The following is a 17500-nucleotide window of genomic DNA, read 5'->3' as shown; positions in this document are numbered from 1 at the left end:
ATGCAATGGGTGTGTGTGTGTGTGTGTGGGAGGGGGGGGGTGGGGGCACGTTATCATGAGGTCAAGGGGGGCGTTGGGAGGCTTAAAATGAGGTCAAGGGAGTGTTTGTTAAAAAAGGTTTGTGTGTGCGCACGCGGGTCAAAAGACGTCCAACATGACACTGTCCTTCAGTGCTAACAGATGCTTTTGCTTACTTGTAACAGTGGAAAAACATGAAAAGTGAATGCATGAAAGCCAAGCCAAAAAAATTATTTAAAAAAATCTTTTTTTGCATTTACAGTAAGCAAAAGTATCCGTTGCACTGAAGAACATGTTGGACGTCTTTGACCCACGCGTGTGCGTGTTGTGTTATTACTTCCAATTAACCACTGTGTGTGTGTGTGTGTGTGTGTGTGTGTGTGTGTGTATGCCCGCCTGCTCGTGAGTGTGTATACTACGTGTGTGTGTATAGCATGTGTGAGTGTATTTTGTCTTCCCAGCCTCCTCATTTTCAGTATTAATTTTGGCCAGTCAACTTGTGTGATTAAATGCAGCTGGCTGTGCGCCTGACGTTCCCGTAGCGATGGTTGTCCATGGCGATGCCAGAGGTAGGGTGACCTTGGAGGGGCGTGCGTGTGCACGTGCGCACGGAGAATCATTATTCTAACCTACGACCTGCCGCTAAGGCTCTGGATCCCTCTGCTGCTGCTCCTGGTGTGTGTGTGCGTGTGTGTGTGTGCTTGCCTGCGTACCTGTGTGTCTGCGTGTTTGTGTGTCTGCGTGTGCGTGTGCCTTTTCCCACCCATGTCTTTCGCTGTTGTCTTGTTTCCAAACACATCTGAGCAGATCTCTCACTCCTGCTCTGCTGCTTATTGCTTACAATTACTCTCTCTCTCTCTTTCTCTCTCTCTCTCTCTCTCTCTCTCTCTCTCTCTCTCTCTCTCTCTCTCTCTCTCTCTCTCTCTCTCTCTCTCTCTCTCTCTCTCTCTCTCTCTCTCTCTCTCTCTGTCTCTCTCTCTCTCTCTCTCTCTCTCTCTCTCTGCTATTCTTCTCATCTCTCTCTCTCTCTCTCTCTCTGCTATTCTTCTCATCTCTCTCTCTCTCTCTCTGCTATTCTTCTCATCTCTCTCTCTCTCTCTCTCTCTCTCTCTCTCTCTCTCTCTCTCTCTCTCCTTCCTGTCTGTTATTCTTCTCCTGTCTCCCTCTCCTCTCCTTTCCTCTCCTTTCTCTTTCCTCTTCACCTCCCCGCTTCACCCTCCAGACCTCTCCTGTCTCCTCCTTCTAGCCTGTCACACACGCACAGGCGCACACATACATGAGCACGCACGCACACACACACATACATACATGGACATGCACATACATGCATGCGATTACATGCACACACATGCGTGTGTACATACACATACACACGCGCAAATAGGTGCATACACACACACACACACACACACACACACACACACACACACACACACACACACACACACACACTGCATACTTTCTTGGGCCAGGTAGTGAGCCCCACTGCATCTATGAGGAAAAGTTGATTTTCTTTCCCCAATGCGTACTGAGACTGAGACACTGAGACATGCGACAACAGCAGCATTTCCCCTTCCTCTCCCTCCACAGCAGCAAGTTGCATAACGCCATGAAGCGGCGTACCCTGGATTCCATCCCACAGTTCCATATTCCAACGTCATCACCACACTTCTGCTCTCGATGCCTCTGAGGCAGCTAGGAGTGGTGCTTTCTTTTTTTTTTTTACTTTTACGTTTTTTTTTTTGTTGTTTTGGGTTTTTTATTTCAGGAAGAGAAAGTTCTTGTCTGAGCACTCAGCAGTCGATACAGTTGCTGCTCTCACTGCAGTGATGAACAGCTCCTCTGTGTGACTATAGCTTAAAGATTTGAAGAGACTCAGTTTTATGATCGCTCGCTTTACATCCATCGGTGATATGAATAATGTGCCTTTTATTAGCTGCCTGTACATAACCATCTGGTTTGTGGCCTGATGAAGTATTTTTGTTTGTTTAACTTGTGGTCTTTTTTTAGTTGCAGACCAGAGAGAGCTTGACATGCGTGCTATGTGTGAGCCAAAGATTGTATTTGTTGTAGTGATGGTGGTTATTGCATATGTATTGTATACATATACAGTACATACAATACAGTCATAGTCTCAGTCATAGGTAAGCGGTTAGGGTGTCACAGTTCTCTCCTCCATCCTCCTCCATGACTGAGGTACCCTGAGCATGGTATTGTCCCGCCGCACTGCTCCCTTGGCGGCCACCCCCTACCACGGGTGAGGCATGAATGCAATTTCGTTGTGTGTAGTGAGTTCTTGCGTGCTATGGAGTGCTCCCAATGTGTCACAATGACAATGGGAGTTGGAGTTTCCCCAAATGGGCTTTGATGTTCAGTTGCACTGAACAGTCTCTTTATAGAGAAAGTGCGCTCAACTCCCAAATGTTTCTTACAAAGTCTTCGGGTGCGAGCAAACAGCAAAGTTCATGTTTAGTAAAAAAGCCGCACTCCCGGATGAGGTTCTTGCAGTTTTAATACTGGGTTAGCATGGCAGACAGACAGACGTTTCGGCCTAAGCCTTCTTCAGCGTCTTTCCACGCTGAAGACGCTGAAGACGCTGAAGAAGGCTTAGGCCGAAACGTCTGTCTGTCTGCCATGCTAACCCAGTTTTAAAACTGCAAGAACCTCATCCGGAAGTGCGGCTTTTTTACTAAACAGTTGCACTGAGTGACAATCACTCAGAAGGGCAGACAAGATTGCTCTGGACCCTTTGCATGTGTTCAGCCAGCAATATGAGCTCCTGCCTTCTGGAAGACGTTTGAGAATGCTTTGCAGCCGGATAAACAAGTATAAATAGTCTTTTCTCCATTTGTAGTGTAGACCGCACATATGTACATGGAATGCATACTTCATTTTTAATACCACTTAGGGATATTTAAGATTTGTATTAACTTATTTAATTTATTGGACTGTGCTGCTCTAACGGCGTATGGACCTAGATGACCAGACTATTATCAAAGTAGCCGGGTATGTATAAACGCTGCCTTACCGCAGAGATACACCAGCGGCGATCTGAGCGAGTCGAGCGACGGAAGTAATTGACTTTGTTTTGAGTCGAGAGACAAAAGCGACTCTGGAGACTAGAGCGTTTTGCGCGACGAGCGCGACAATTTGAAGTTGAAATCTTTTCAACTTTCTATGACGCGGTTCGGCGACAAGTCGCGACAGCCAATGACTGTATAGAGGTCAGTGACCACAGCCAATGGGAATGCTTGAATGCTTTTCCTTCTGCCTGTACGGGCATACTCTAGTCTCCTCAATCTCTCGTATCGCTTGCTGCTACACTCTGTCGCTTGAATCGCGTCGCCGCTGGTGTATCTCTGCGGTAAGTCTCCTCCACCAGGCAGACATTTGTTGTGGAGACAGGGAGATTGCAGCACCACACAAGCAACAGCAACAGACAGTGCCGACAAAGTGACATACCGGTACAATATATACCTTACAAGGAACTTGACAATGACGCGGGTATAGAAACAGACCCAGACACATTGAACATGTAAATCCACTACCCCTGACCAATCTAATCAAATGAGTGATAGATTGTTATGAATGCTTTTGTCTCCTGGATGTGCAGAATATGACAGGATAACCGTAGTTGTTTTGAGCAGTAATACTACTGTATGACCTGTGCAAGGAATTTGATGTCCGTCCGTCCGTTGTTCTGCAAAGATTTGTTGTTACAGTGAAGTTTGATAAGGATGAGGGGGGGAGCGAGAGAGGGCAAGAGAGAGAGGCAGACAGACAGGCAGACAGGGACAGAGCTGAGTTTATAGTTTATATGCAGTGTTTTAGTTGAATTACATAAATATTGTGCGTGCGTGCGTGCGTCCGTGCATGTGTGTGTGTGCGTGCATTGGAATAAGTGTCTTGAGGGATGTGCCCAATAGGATGTGCAAGAGTGTAAGTGAGCAGGGGACAAGCGGTCACACACATCCTAGGGGAGAGATTAAAACATAACTGCCGCTGAGCCAAGGGTGTGTGTGAGGGTGTGTGTGAGGGTGTGTGTGAGGGTGTGTGTGCGGGTGTGTGTGCGTGCGCGTGCGCATGCGTGCGTGCGCGTGGAGGGGGATGATGTTTGTTTGGATGTCTTGGATTATTCAGAAAATGTGATTTGTGATAAAAGTTGGACTCCAATAAAATGTACATTATATTGTGTGCATGTAAATGTCAGAGATGGGGACAAGGTCACTAGTCACTCAATCGCTCCCATGCACACACACACACACACACAGACGCACACACACACAGACACACACACACACACACACACACACACACACACACACACACGGGCATGTTAAAGATAAGGACGCATGCACGCACACAGATGGACTGACATCCAATGTCAACTCTGAGCAGGATACTCCGACACCCATGGGTAAGCGGTTAGGGCATCAGAGTTGTTTGACTCCTGACCCGCCAGGTTGGTGGGGGGGAGTAATTAACCAGTGCTCTCCCCCATTCTCCTACATGACTGAGGTACCCTGAGCATGGTACCGTCCCGCCACACTGCTCCCTTGGGGTGCCATTGGGGGCTGCCCCTTTGCACTGGTGAGGCATAAAATGCAATTCCGTTGTGTGCAGTGTGCAGTGAACATTTGTGTGCTGTGTCACAATGACAATGGGAGTTGGAGTTTCCCAGGTGGGCTTTCACCCTGTTCCTCAGCAAAAGATGCTAACTGACACGGCAAGACACTGGGCAAGATACTGTCTGGACTGGACGCCAAACCAAAACGAAGCTTTGACCAAAGAGTGGTGTCCGTACTGTATGGTGTGCCTCTCTAGACATACTGCTAAGCTGAGCCAAGCTAAGGTTCCCCTTTACCGACCGAGCTGAACTGGCTTTACCATGCTCAGGGCCGGATTAATGCACAGGCTAGATATGGCTGCAGCCTAGGGGCTCCCACCTGCCAGGAGGCCCCCGATTGGACAAATGTAAATGCGTGTACTTGTAGATCTGTGACCAAATGCAATATTGAAAAAAAAAAATGAGTACAGTTGGTAGACATGTTATCCTTAGTTCCTAGCCTGTAATTATGACATTGTCTATGTAAATTTGTCATCGGGGGATGGGGGGGCACAGCAACTTATAGCCTAGGGGCCCCAGGCCATCTTAACATGGCCCTGACAATGCTGTATTTCTGCTGCTGGATGGATGGGGTGGTGGGAGTGAGGTGGGGGGAGGGGGTGCTGGATGCTGGATTTTGGCTTTACCATGCTGTGATTCTACTGCTGGGTGGGGGGAGGTGGAGGGAGGGAGGGAGGTGGTGCCCGATGGTAGATGTTGGCTTTATCATGTTGTGATTCTGTGGCCCGGTGGGCGGGGGGCGGGTGGTGGGTGGATGGAGGTGGTGCTGGGTGCTGGATTCTGGATTCTGCTTTACCATGCTGTGAGTCTGTGGTGCAGTGGGTTGGATGTAGAGAAAGCAGATAAACAAAATAATAATTCCCTGCCTCTGAAATACTCCCTTTGTCATGCCATCTCATGTCCTATCACAGCCCTGGTGACCACGTGACATGGATCCTGACATGAAGCCTGGATTTATTTACCAGTGCATGCATTCCAATATGCGACCTTGCGTCCTCCACTTGTGCTTGTGGCCTTGCCCTGCCTCCTGGCCCCTCCTCCGTGGACAAAACAAATACGTTTTTCATTCACCATCCAGTTTGCACATGAGAAAATTACTTTACAATTGAGCTTTTGCGAGATATTGAAATATAATGCTGCTGCCTGTCAGTGAAGTCATCATGCCATATTACTTCCTGGTACGAGGCCACAAGCACAAGTGGAGGACGCAAGGTTGCATCCAGTGTTGTGGAGCGCAAGGCCGCTGACAGTTTTGGCCTGGCCCAGGACAAAGTCATCTGAAAGACCCTCCCCCCCCCCCCCCCCCAAGTTGGCCCCCACCCACCCAATACATACTAAGTAATGCGCACCCAATTCTGCCCCACGCCTTCTCCCTCGGCCCAGCACCAGATCCTTTTGTGTGTAAGTGAGGTGTTCCTGTGCAGTCCACCATTCTCGGGCTCGAAACCCACCACCTCCTAGTCATTGCGCCTCCAATTCACATGAGGGGCACAGCGCGATGCCGCTGAGTTAGAGGACCAGTCCGAAAGCTTAGTGCTAGGATACTGTATGGGGCCTCGAGAGGGAGATTTACTGACGTCGCAAGCCACAATCTGCTAGTTGGCCTCTGTTACATGTGTGAGTGTGTGAGAGAGAGGGAGAGAAACCGTGCGTGTGTGCGTGTGGAGTAGGCGTGTGTGTGCGCCTGTGTGGAGTAGGCGTGTACTCACTCAATCCAGTCATGACCAGAGGGATGGCGTCACTGGCGTGGGTATAGGGTCGTGTCCCTTAATAGACGCAGGCAATACAGTGGCAGCACAGGCCTGGCCGCTCACACACTCACACAGACATGCACACATGGAGTGCGTTTTAATATGAGACCGGAACCTGGTCATGTTAGGTGCCCATAGCAACCTATTACATTGGCATATCTCTATATACTTAAAGAATCTCTGGTAGCACCCTAAGAGATGGGCAACCGACTATAGAGTCACATAATGCCACATAGTATTCCAAATGGCCTGGTTTTACCTGTGAATTCAACAACCAGGTGATCGTCTAATTGGACAGGTAAAACCAGGTCATTTGGAATATCGCTGGATTGTAAATTCTGAATCCAGGTTGCCCAAAATCACTGATAAAGTTACCTTAATTGTTCAGTATATAACATGGTTTATAGATTATCACCCCAGTTGTAGTGCCATTTGTGCTCACTATGTGTCATTATGTGGTCATAACACTGTTGTAATGCAGTAGCATAAAAATATTCGAAGATTGGAATAACAACTCACAGGCCACCGACCCCAACCTGTTAACATCTGGAGTGCGTTTTAATATGCAACCTTGCCTCCTCCACTTGCCTCCTCCACTTGCTTCTCGTCATGATGACATCACTGACAACAGCATTATATTTCAATATCTTGCAAAAGCTCAATTGTAAAGTCTTTTTCTCATTTGCAATTCACCTTTCCGCGGCCACCCCCCAAAATGATAACTGACCAATCATAGCATAGCAACAGTTACTAAGCTCGGGACCTTGGTCAAGCCAGCCATTTTCATGAATGGAAGTCTATGAGAGAGATACCGAGTTTGGAAGATAAAATGAAATGTTGCGCGTATGGCGTGTGTAATTCCGACAACGGAGATACAAAAAAGTTGGAGGGAGGGGTTACATTTAATTCCTTCCCAAAACCAAAGACCGAGATGGAGAAATTTCTGCTGTGGACTAAACAAGGTGGACTACCCCACCACCAGCAGCATGTAAACAGAAGCCACTATGCAAGCTAAGGTAAGCAGCTATTTAATGTCGCTAAAATCCACCTACCTCATTGAAAACGTGATGATACCACTACTTCAAATACAATTTAGTAGCACTACCTTGCATTTTTGGGCAACTAGAACTGTGTGGATGATCATAATAGCACATAGCTGGTCTGGATTGAATGGGTTAGCCTCATTTAGCATAGGCTAACTGTAAGTTTATTGTCACTGTTGACTGTTCTGTTCATATTGTGCATGCATGCAAGTAGCAACCAAAGTAAGGTTAATGTTGTGTACAGTTGAAAAGTTTATCTTGTACAATGGCATTTAAAGTGGGATGCCACTTGTTCGCATCAGCTATGCTGGGCAAAGTATTCTGCTATTAGCGTTAGAATCCCACCTCATGTAACCATTGCAACTGAACTGAGATTGAATAATAATTAATAGTATTGATTTAAGATCCCAGATGTGCTGTACTTCACAATGTGCATTTTATTTTAGTGCCTTCAATCAGAGATTATTTAGTTATACATTGCAACATTAATAGAGATTGTTGTACCCAGTCATCATTCTCAAAACATCAACAACACATCTTAGCCCTACACTAACATGCATCAACCTTGCATTACTATGAAAATGTAATGGAAAGTCAAACTGATTGTTTACAGGGTACGAGGAGAGAGCTCAAACTCCACTGAACACCTTGACACTGTGGAACAAAGTGCTTCAAACACCAGTGACCATGGTGTGTGTGTGTGTGTGTGTGTGTGTGTGTGTGTGTGTGTGTGTGTGTGTGTGTGTGTGTGTGTGTGCGAGCGAGCGAGCGAGAGATATTTATATGCAGTTTGCTAACTTTTCCTGTTGTTGTTGTTGTTTGTTGTTTACAGATCCCACCACTGATCATGGAGATGAGCTTCAGATGTTGAGGGACATGGTGGCCACTCAGAAGGCTGAGATAACCAAGCTGACTGTACAACTAGAGGCAAAGGATGTCCAGCTCCAACAACTTGGATACAAACTCCATTTACACGCCACTTTGGTGTTTAAACCAGAGTCTGTGCATGAAAGTGATGTGTTAGGCTATTTCCAGTAGGCTACTGTGCTTGATTCACCTATGAGCAGTTTAATACCTTGTTGTATGAGTTCAACATTTTAAATAATCCAGGTACAGTGGCACACCAGACCTTCCTTTGTGTAGTGAGCTGTTATTGACACTGATGACATTTAGACAAGTATTTGGTTACAAAAGATTCCACATCAGTTTACAGAATGTGAGCACAATATTTAATCAGTCAACATCAGCCCTGTGTGTATTTATTGTGTATTATGTATTGATTATTTTGTTATTGTGTATTAAATACCATCCATCATCATGCATATTGTCATGACCTGTGTATTTTCATTTTTTTGCTTAAATGCTTTAACCCATTTCATGTCATGGTGAATTACCTGATGACTTAAGCCACTCCAAGAGGGTATGTGTGGTCTGCAACAACAGTGATGTCCACAGGAGGTTTGCACCAAATAGCTCAGGTGTTCCTGTCTGCCTTTGTACAGTAGGAGAGCCAGTTTGTCACCTGTCACATTGAAGTTCCAGGCGGGGAGGGCAGTAGGCCTACAACGAAATTCTCTCTAACTTCCACTGTTTACAATGTAGCCAATGTATTTGTAGATTACTGGACATATTTATTTATCTATTTACTGAACTGTAGGCTTACTGGTTTCCTAGTGACCGTAAGAGACACCTTATAGAAACACCTTTGCTTTTGGAGCAACCACAGATGACACAGGCACTGGTTTTATTTTGGTATCATTGTGCCATTGCTGTGTGAAGCTTGTGGAGGATTGGGGTTCCAAAGGGTTGCCTTTCACTTGCATGAGGTCAAATGTGTTGAACAAGCCAAGTCAACGATGTGGGAGCAATAGACTGGAGCGCTACAGGTGGGAATGTTTAAATTTGACATCTGTTACCATCACATGGGTTTAATGCAACAAATATGATAATCATGTGCATTTTAATGCAACGTGTGATAAAGGTGACCTACCCTGCTTTAGGTCTAGGCCTACATAAGCACTGCTGCTCTTGTAAATTATTAGGTGCTTGCCTCTTACATTGGGATCTGTAGGCTTTACCCTCTGTCTCATCTGGCTACAAACACAGCATATAATGTTGTGGATGTAGCCTTCATAATCCTGTTGCAGACCTTTTTGTCAACTTTTAGCTTATAATTTTGCTGTTTCTCAACAAATTGCTTGTGATTTCCATGGGCAGAGCCGAAATTGACAGGGGTTAAAACATGTCGCATGCCATTCATTCTAATGCTGAGAACCTGGAGTATGTGAAAGCTTGACTCGCATAGCAACCGTTGCTAAGGGGGGAGGAGTTTGCGGAAAGGTCAATTGGGATGGTGAATGAAAAAAAGTCCCTCAAAAGTTGTTGTGGCGAGGCTGACAGCTGGGAAACTTTATCCTTTTCTCTACGGAGGAGGGGCCAGGGGGCGGGACGAGGAGACAAGCACAAGTGGAGGAGGCAAGGTCACATATTGGGATGCACACATGGGCAGTCATGGGTAGGCGGTGTGGCCATCAGACTTGTAGCCCAAAGGTTGCCTCACACATACAAGAGTATGTCCCCTCTGTGGCCTCTAGGCGGTGCTGTTTTGAGGCCTGCAGGTGAGTTGACGATGACTAACAACCCTACGTTATGGTGGGTTTTTGTTTTTAATATTTCTAAAGACACATCTGCTAGGTACATAAAATGTATACCGGTATCCACTTTATGACGGGTGAATGCCTCCGCTGGGCACCTTCGGTTAGGAGACCTTCGGAGTCCAGAGGTTGAGAATAAATGGAGTCCCCTTAGCGCTGTAGATGGCGGTAGCGCACTTCTTGTGCAAACACCTCAAAAATAGAAGAAGGAGGGTACAACGCCCCCTTAGGAGACCCAACTTGAGCACACTTTTTGCATTGGGTGGGCGGGTTTTGAATCCTCTTTATTAATCCAACCTCTTTGATCATTCCTTATGCACACATTTTGTCATGTCTACACATGCGTGTTAGTTGGTCAGTCCATGGGCCAGATTTGTGGACTCTGTTCTGTCTCTTTAAAATATAATTGGTAACTTCTTTATTTGGAAACATACACATCTCCATTTATCCACATTACGAACAGAAACTTTTTGTGTTGTATAATGCTCCTTTAATGCCAGTTTGGATTATGTCATGAATGTGTATCTGTCAATCCAAATAAAGAAGTAAAGTGTGCATGTGTGCGTGTCCCAAGTGTGTGTGTGTGTGCGCGCGCGTGTGGTTTAATTTTCTTTTTTTGGATGTCGAGTTTTCGCCGCAAGGTTACATCAGCCGCAGTGCGTCTTGTCATGGGATTGTCTAACTAAATAATTTATCTGCGTTCGCTACAGCAGGCCTTCATTTGTTGTAGATGTAGCGATGTACTGTACTGTAGAGCCAGAGGGAAGCGAACACCAATCTCATCTATTTTAGGCCACACAGTAAGAAGGCTGATTACAGTCAGTCTTTGACAGATTGACGCCATTTTCCTGTATAGTATCTCACCTCTGCATCTATGTTCCTGTCTTTCTCTATCTCTGTCTGTCTGGCTCTCTCTCTAATTCTCTCTCTCTAATTCTCTCTCTTATTCTCTCTCTCTCTCTCTCTCTCTCTCTCTCTCTCTCTCTCTCTCTGTGTCTCTGTGTCTCTGTGTCTCTCTCTCTCTCTCTCTCTCTCTCTCTCTCTCTCTCTCTCTCTCTCTCTCTCTCTCTCTCTCTCTCTCTCTCTCTCTCTCTCTCTCTCTCTCTCTCTTTCTCTTTCTCTTTCTCTTTCTCTTTCTCTTTCTCTTTCTCTCTCTCTCTCTCTCTCTCTCTGTCTGTCTGTCTGTCTGTCTGTCTGTCTCTCTCTCTCTCTCTCTCTCTCTCTCTCTCTCTCTCTCTCTCTCTCTCTCTCTCTGCAGCTATCCACGAGTTTCCAGATGACTTGTTCACCAATGCGGAGAGACAGAGTGGAGCGGTCTTGGTGCACATTGCAGCGGTAGGTGGCGCGACTGTGTGCATTTTAACTGCATGTGTGTGAGACTTTCAGGTTCAGGTATACGCCTACCCCTTTCTGCATACAAACCTCATTTGTCATGGTCTACTGACAAGCAGTCCTGCGGTGGGAATCGGGTGTAGAAATATTGTATCTTTGTCTTTCTGCCCTGTTCTCTCTGAGTTGTGTCAAACTCAGAAGAGTTTTGCTGGGTAGGGAAAATATGAGCCTGAAATTCATTTTTTTACCATCAATATCTCGGTAACTTATATCCCTGTGCTGTTAGGCTCTGTCTTACAACCCTCAGTCCAGGAGTATTCAATTAAAAGTCACAGAGGGCCAGTTTTTCTAATTCCCTCCAGTGAAGGGGCCGAACATAGGATCTGTAGAACCGCGAGCAGCGTGGTGTCAGAGGTTAGGGTGTGAAACTAACGGAAAGCTTTCCAGACAGAACAGATATTTACTTCTCTATTTCTTAGTAGCCTAAGGATGACCTGTTTATGACTCTGTTTTAGATTTCACTCTCATGTGAATGCATAGTGGAGATATCCCCAACCTGAAGTGTTATTGATCGCAAATTATGGCACGGCCACTGAGCACACATATTCGTTTCATTTTGTTCTGACCTTATGGGGGGCCAGAATCTTGCCATCGAAGGGCTGCATCTGGCCCTCAAAGGACAGCTTTAGTGAAGGACTGAAAGACTGCCTTGCCATTAAATGATACAGTAAATAATCATTTATATCACTTAAATAAATCATTTATAAAGCATTTAATACGCAGTCACCATTGGCAAAAATCCAAGCGATATAATATAAGTGTAAATGTGTACTGTTGTGTAAGTAGTAAAGCCTCCCTCAGGAGGCTCCCTGTGCCCACGTGTTACCTTATTTGGTCTGCCCAAACCCACCCCCACCCCCATCAACACCAACCAGGGGGTTTTGGGGGACAGGGGAGGAGGACGGGGACAAGGGACGGGGACAGGGGGGGGCGGGGAAGGGGGAAAGGGACGGGGACGTGGGGGGGAGTGAGGGGGACAAGGGACGTGGACGGGGGGGGCGGGGAAGGGGGACAGGGACGGGGACGTGGGGGGGAGTGAGGGGGACAAGGGACGGGGACAGGGGGGGGGCGGGGAAGGGGGACAGGGACGGGGACGAGGGGGGGAGTGAGGGGGACAGGGGACGGGGTACAGGGGGACCCGGGACAGGGACGGGGACGAGGACGAGGGGGGGGGGACGAGGATGAGGACGGGGACGGGTGGAGGAGTTGGGGGTGCGGGGTAGGGGGACAAGGCAGGGGGACGGGGGGGGACGGGGGGGGAGGCTTCTTTCCAATATCCTGACTCCCGTCCTGAACCTTTGTGTTTGTGGCCTCAAGCTTCCCATGACAGAGAAAACAATTACGTTTTACACGCTGTCAACCTAGCCACAACGACTTTTGGGGGACTTTTCCCCCATTCAACATCCCGATTGCACATGAGAGAATGACCGTTCAACTGTGCTGTTGGGAGATATTGAATTAAACTTCAGGGGGTGCTGTGGATGGGGCGTTCTTCTTTCTTCCAATATCCTGACTCGCGTCCTAAACCTTTGTTTGTGGCCTTCTGCTTCACATGTAGTGTAGGTGATGCGCGCACATCCAGTAAAACAGGTGCTGGATCAAACGAACGTGCATAAAAGAAGAAAGAAAATATGCACACTGTTGCTGCTCACCGATTTATTGAACACCTGACGAAGACCGCCTGAGGTCAAAACTTTGTGTTCAATAAATCGGTGAGCAGCAACAGTGTGTGGATACTCGTGCTTCACATGACACGTGAAGTATACCCGCTGTCAACCTAGCCACAACGACTTTCGGGGGACTTTTCCCCATTCGTGAAAAAGAGAAAAACATGCACATCCATCTCAAAAAGATTGGGTGCAGGACAAGCAAAATCACATGAAAACTGAATGTAAAGTCTGCGACACCAAGGCATGTCCGCTGAAGGGCATGCGGCCCGAAACGTCACATTAAAATAAGAGAAACGGGAGCTTGGTTTCGCAGACTTTACTTTCAGTTTTCAATGTGACTTTTCCCCATTCAACATCCCGATTGCAAATGAGAGACTGACCTTTCAACTGTGCTTTGGGGAGATATTGAATTAAACTTCTGTCATCAATGATCTCTTGTGGCGTCGTCACAAGGCCACAAGCACTTGGGGGGAGGACAGGAGTGAGGATATTGGATATTGGAATGCACATCACTACCTCTTTTAATATATGTTCTATGTATGTCTGCTGTTGCCCAGTCTTGCACTTTATATGTCTGTATGGGTATTGTATAGGTACTCTAGGTGTAATGTATGTATACTGTCTATGTCTGATTGTCTATGTCCACACCTAGAGTATAGACAGTCTATGTCTGTCTGCATGGGAAAGTAAGAAACGTATTTTCAATTCGTTGTATGACCAGCACATGTGAAGAGATTCACAATAAAACCGACTTGACTTGACTTGATATTGGAAAGAGCCCAGTAACAGTAGAGGGCCAGTGAGGGCATCCTCACCGTACTGTCTGTTCCTCCCCCAACACTGTGCACCCGAGCTGGGCAAGGAGTTCATGGTGGTGTGCCAGAGAGCACCGCTCTGTGTTTAGGCTGAGAGCTGTTTTGTTTCGTTATTGGCCCCTTGGTGGCCACTGTCTATCTCTCTATCTATTGATTTATTTATTTATTATAATTTTAGATCTTATTTTTCACGATAGGATAGGATAGTGGAGAGACAGGTAGTGAGCAGGGAGAGAGAGATGGGGAAGGATCTGCAAATGGCCCTGCAGGCCGGAATCGAACCCGGGTTGCAGGCGTTGGCAGTCCAGAGCCCAGTGGTTAAAGCAAGGGTTCCCAAACTTGACCATGACGAGCCCCCCCCCCTTGTGCCAGTAGATTCCAGCCAAGGCCCCCCTTGCATGGGTCGTGCAGCGCTATTTTTTTCTGTGCCACTCCTTTTGCAGTCATAGTTCATGTGTGTCAGGACCCCATTCTGATATACAAAATAATATTTATGGTAACACTTTATTTTAGGGATACATCTATTAGTACTAATACATACAATGTTAATGCCTGCATAAGTAACTTGTAAGGCATGTACTAAACAAACGCTAAGGCCTACTAGGTCCTTACTAAGGTTAAATTGGTAATAAATCCCTTATTATAAATCCCGAATACATGCCTAACAAATGTTTGATTTTGCTTTATACAGCTCCAGGCCACTTTATTAGAATAGCATGAAAAAGTTGATTTATTTCCATAATTCCATCAATAATGTTAAACTGTCATGGATTATAGATTCATGGCCCAGTTTTTTAACTATTCCAATCATTAAATTGTTTATTTTTACACATTTTGGTCTTCCAGCTAAAAAAAAAACATGAATTGGGGAATTCGCATCATTAGAATATTGTAATAAAATCACAATTTTCTTCATCAAAATTTGTTTCACATCAGTGCACATCAAATCAGTTGAACTTTGGTACTTTCTACACAACATGCAATGTTCAATACTTGGTTAGGACTCTCTCTGTCTTAATATTATTAATAATAACGGCCATGATGCGTTTAACATTGAAGTCAATGGCAGAAACAGTGCATGGGAGTAATGGAAGGCCAGATATCCTTGATGCTTTGCCGTCAGCTGTTTTTGTATAGCTGACCTGGTGTCCCACACTTCACTCTTCAATATACCCTGTAGATTTCCATGCCACGCTTTGTCGCTAACTCACCGGTTTAATTCTAAATCACCAGAAATGACACCCCATTGAAAATGAAAGGGGTTTTATTTCTGGTGAGTTAGAATTAAACTGGTGAGTTAACACCAAAACGTAGCATGGGTATCTACGGGTATATTGAAGAGTGAAGTGTGGGACACCAGGTCAACAAACAAGAACAGCTGACGGCAAAGAATCAAGGATATCTGGCCTTCCATTACTCCCATGCACTGTTTCTGCCATTGACTTCAATGTTAAACGCATCATGGCCGTTACTAAGACCGAGAGAGTCCTAACCAAGTATTGAACATTGCATGTTATGTAGAAAGTACCAAATTTCAACTGATTTGATGTGCACTGATGTGAAACGAATTTTGATGAAGAAAATTGTGATTTTATTACAATACTCTAATAATGCGAATTTCCCAATTCATGGGTTTTTTGAGCTGGAAGGCCAAATTATGTAAAAAGAAAAACTTGAATGATTGGAATAGTTAAACAACTGGGCCATGCATCTACAAACCATGACACTTTAACATTATTGATAGAATTATGGAAATAAATCAACTTTTTCATGCTATTCTAATAAAGTGGCCTGGAGCTGTACATGCCTTACAAGTTACTTATACAGGGACATTGTATGTATTAGTGCTATCATAATCTATATGTATCCCTAAAATAAAGTGTCACCATAATTATAATAGGAGAAATGTTCAGAGATGCAGTAGATTAGTATTATGCAGCTCTTAAATAATGAGAATATTGTTCAAGTTCATTTTGGTTTATGGTGGTGTACATTAGTTCATTTTAGATTTTTTTTGTTTTGTTTCGCTATACTTTTCCTGCCAACCAGCAGCGGACCCCCCAGCACCCCCCTCGCGGCCCCCCCAGGGGTCCCTGGCCCCCACTTGGAAAACCACTGCTCTAGTCCACATCAGAGTGGTCAATAATCCTCAGTCCAATGAGTCCTTCCAACTTGCTGCGGTGGCGGCCCCCCTTGCACCCCCCTCGCAGCCCCCCAGGGGTCCCTGGCCGCCACTTGGAAAACCACTACGTTAGAGCCCCAGCTGGACCGGTGACCTGGGTATTTAGACAAAAACATTTTTTTTCCAGCCCCTCTCCCTTGGTGTTGGAGGAGTACCGTCAGGCTTGTTTTAGGTCAACAGCAAACAGTGTTGCCAGATTGGGCTGTTTCCCGCCCAATTGGGCTGCTTAGGATGGCCGTGTGCGGGTAAAAATGGCATTCAGCAGAAAAACCCGCCCAATTTTTGCCGCAGAAAGCAATAGAATTGGGCGGGATTTTGTGCTTCTAGGCAGGTTTTGAGCATTTTTTGGGCTGGAAATCATTTGACTGGCAACCTTGACAGCAAAATTGAAACTTCTACCCATGTAGAAGGGCTAGGGCTGTGCAATACATCACATTTATATTGTGATCTCAAGGCCTCTGTCAAACAATATCGAGTTGAAACAATACTTTTTGTCATTTGTCTATTCTGCCAAACGGTGGGTTATGCTATGCGCAGGACATTCCCCTCCACTTGAGCAATTGAGAGGACAGAGCAGACCTGCTACCCAACACTCATGCAGAAAACACCACTGTGTGTTTCTTTATGGCCCTCCACCCACACTGCTGAGGAGAGGGAAGATTGTGAATTGTTTAGCAAAATGATTTGTCTTTATATGAAATATCATCTAAAAATATTGTGATACCAATATTGACTGAAATAATCATGACATTGTTTTTTCTCATCATCGAGCAGCCCTAACCCATGCCAATAAATCTCACGTGGGGAGTGGGGGTAGCACAGTTGGATGGATTTACGATAAGGATTTTTATTTGTCACATTAGTTAGAACTCAGTTTGTCCCTGTGGGGCACCTGTACTTGCATCACACTTGGTGGCGCCAGGCATGAGACACAGTCAGGAGTAGTAATTGAAAAAAAAAAACCCACACCAGATAAAACCTAAAAACAAAGTGAATTGTTCACACTAGCACACACTACACTAGATGACGGTATTACAACTTCACCTCGTTAGAGGACAGAAATGCTATATAAAAACTTAAAAGGTAGAGAGTGTAAACTCAAAGTTGTCTTAGGTAATCTGGTTCTCTGTGATGTATGGCATGTTTGTTTAAAAAACTGCAATGGCTGGGGGTGAAAGAGGCATTAAAACACTCTATAAAGAATTGGCATCCAGGGACTACTATTGGATAATAAAGTTACTAGTTGCACATGTCCTGATATTTAAAAATGTGGATGTTATTTTGTCCATTTATATGTGTGTGTGCATGTAAACACAATATGTGGATACCAATTTAAAAAAAGTTTTGA

The 17500-nt window shown here is 45.5% G+C and overlaps 1 protein-coding gene across 2 annotated transcripts in view; it reads left to right on the top strand.

Moving 5' to 3' along the window:
- slc24a4b (solute carrier family 24 member 4b) overlaps window positions 1–17500 on the top strand; it is a 96016-nt gene that overhangs the window by 44311 nt on the left and 34205 nt on the right. For both annotated transcript variants that reach the window (XM_063223591.1, XM_063223590.1), the window contains exon 3: window positions 11352–11428. In XM_063223591.1, the coding sequence (XP_063079661.1) occupies window positions 11352–11428 (77 nt within the window). The remainder of the gene's footprint in view (window positions 1–11351; window positions 11429–17500) is intronic.

The sequence above is a fragment of the Engraulis encrasicolus genome, chromosome 18 (genome assembly GCF_034702125.1).
Source record: "Engraulis encrasicolus isolate BLACKSEA-1 chromosome 18, IST_EnEncr_1.0, whole genome shotgun sequence".
Taxonomy (NCBI): domain Eukaryota; kingdom Metazoa; phylum Chordata; class Actinopteri; order Clupeiformes; family Engraulidae; genus Engraulis; species Engraulis encrasicolus.
This window is presented reverse-complemented; position numbering and strand designations above follow the sequence as displayed.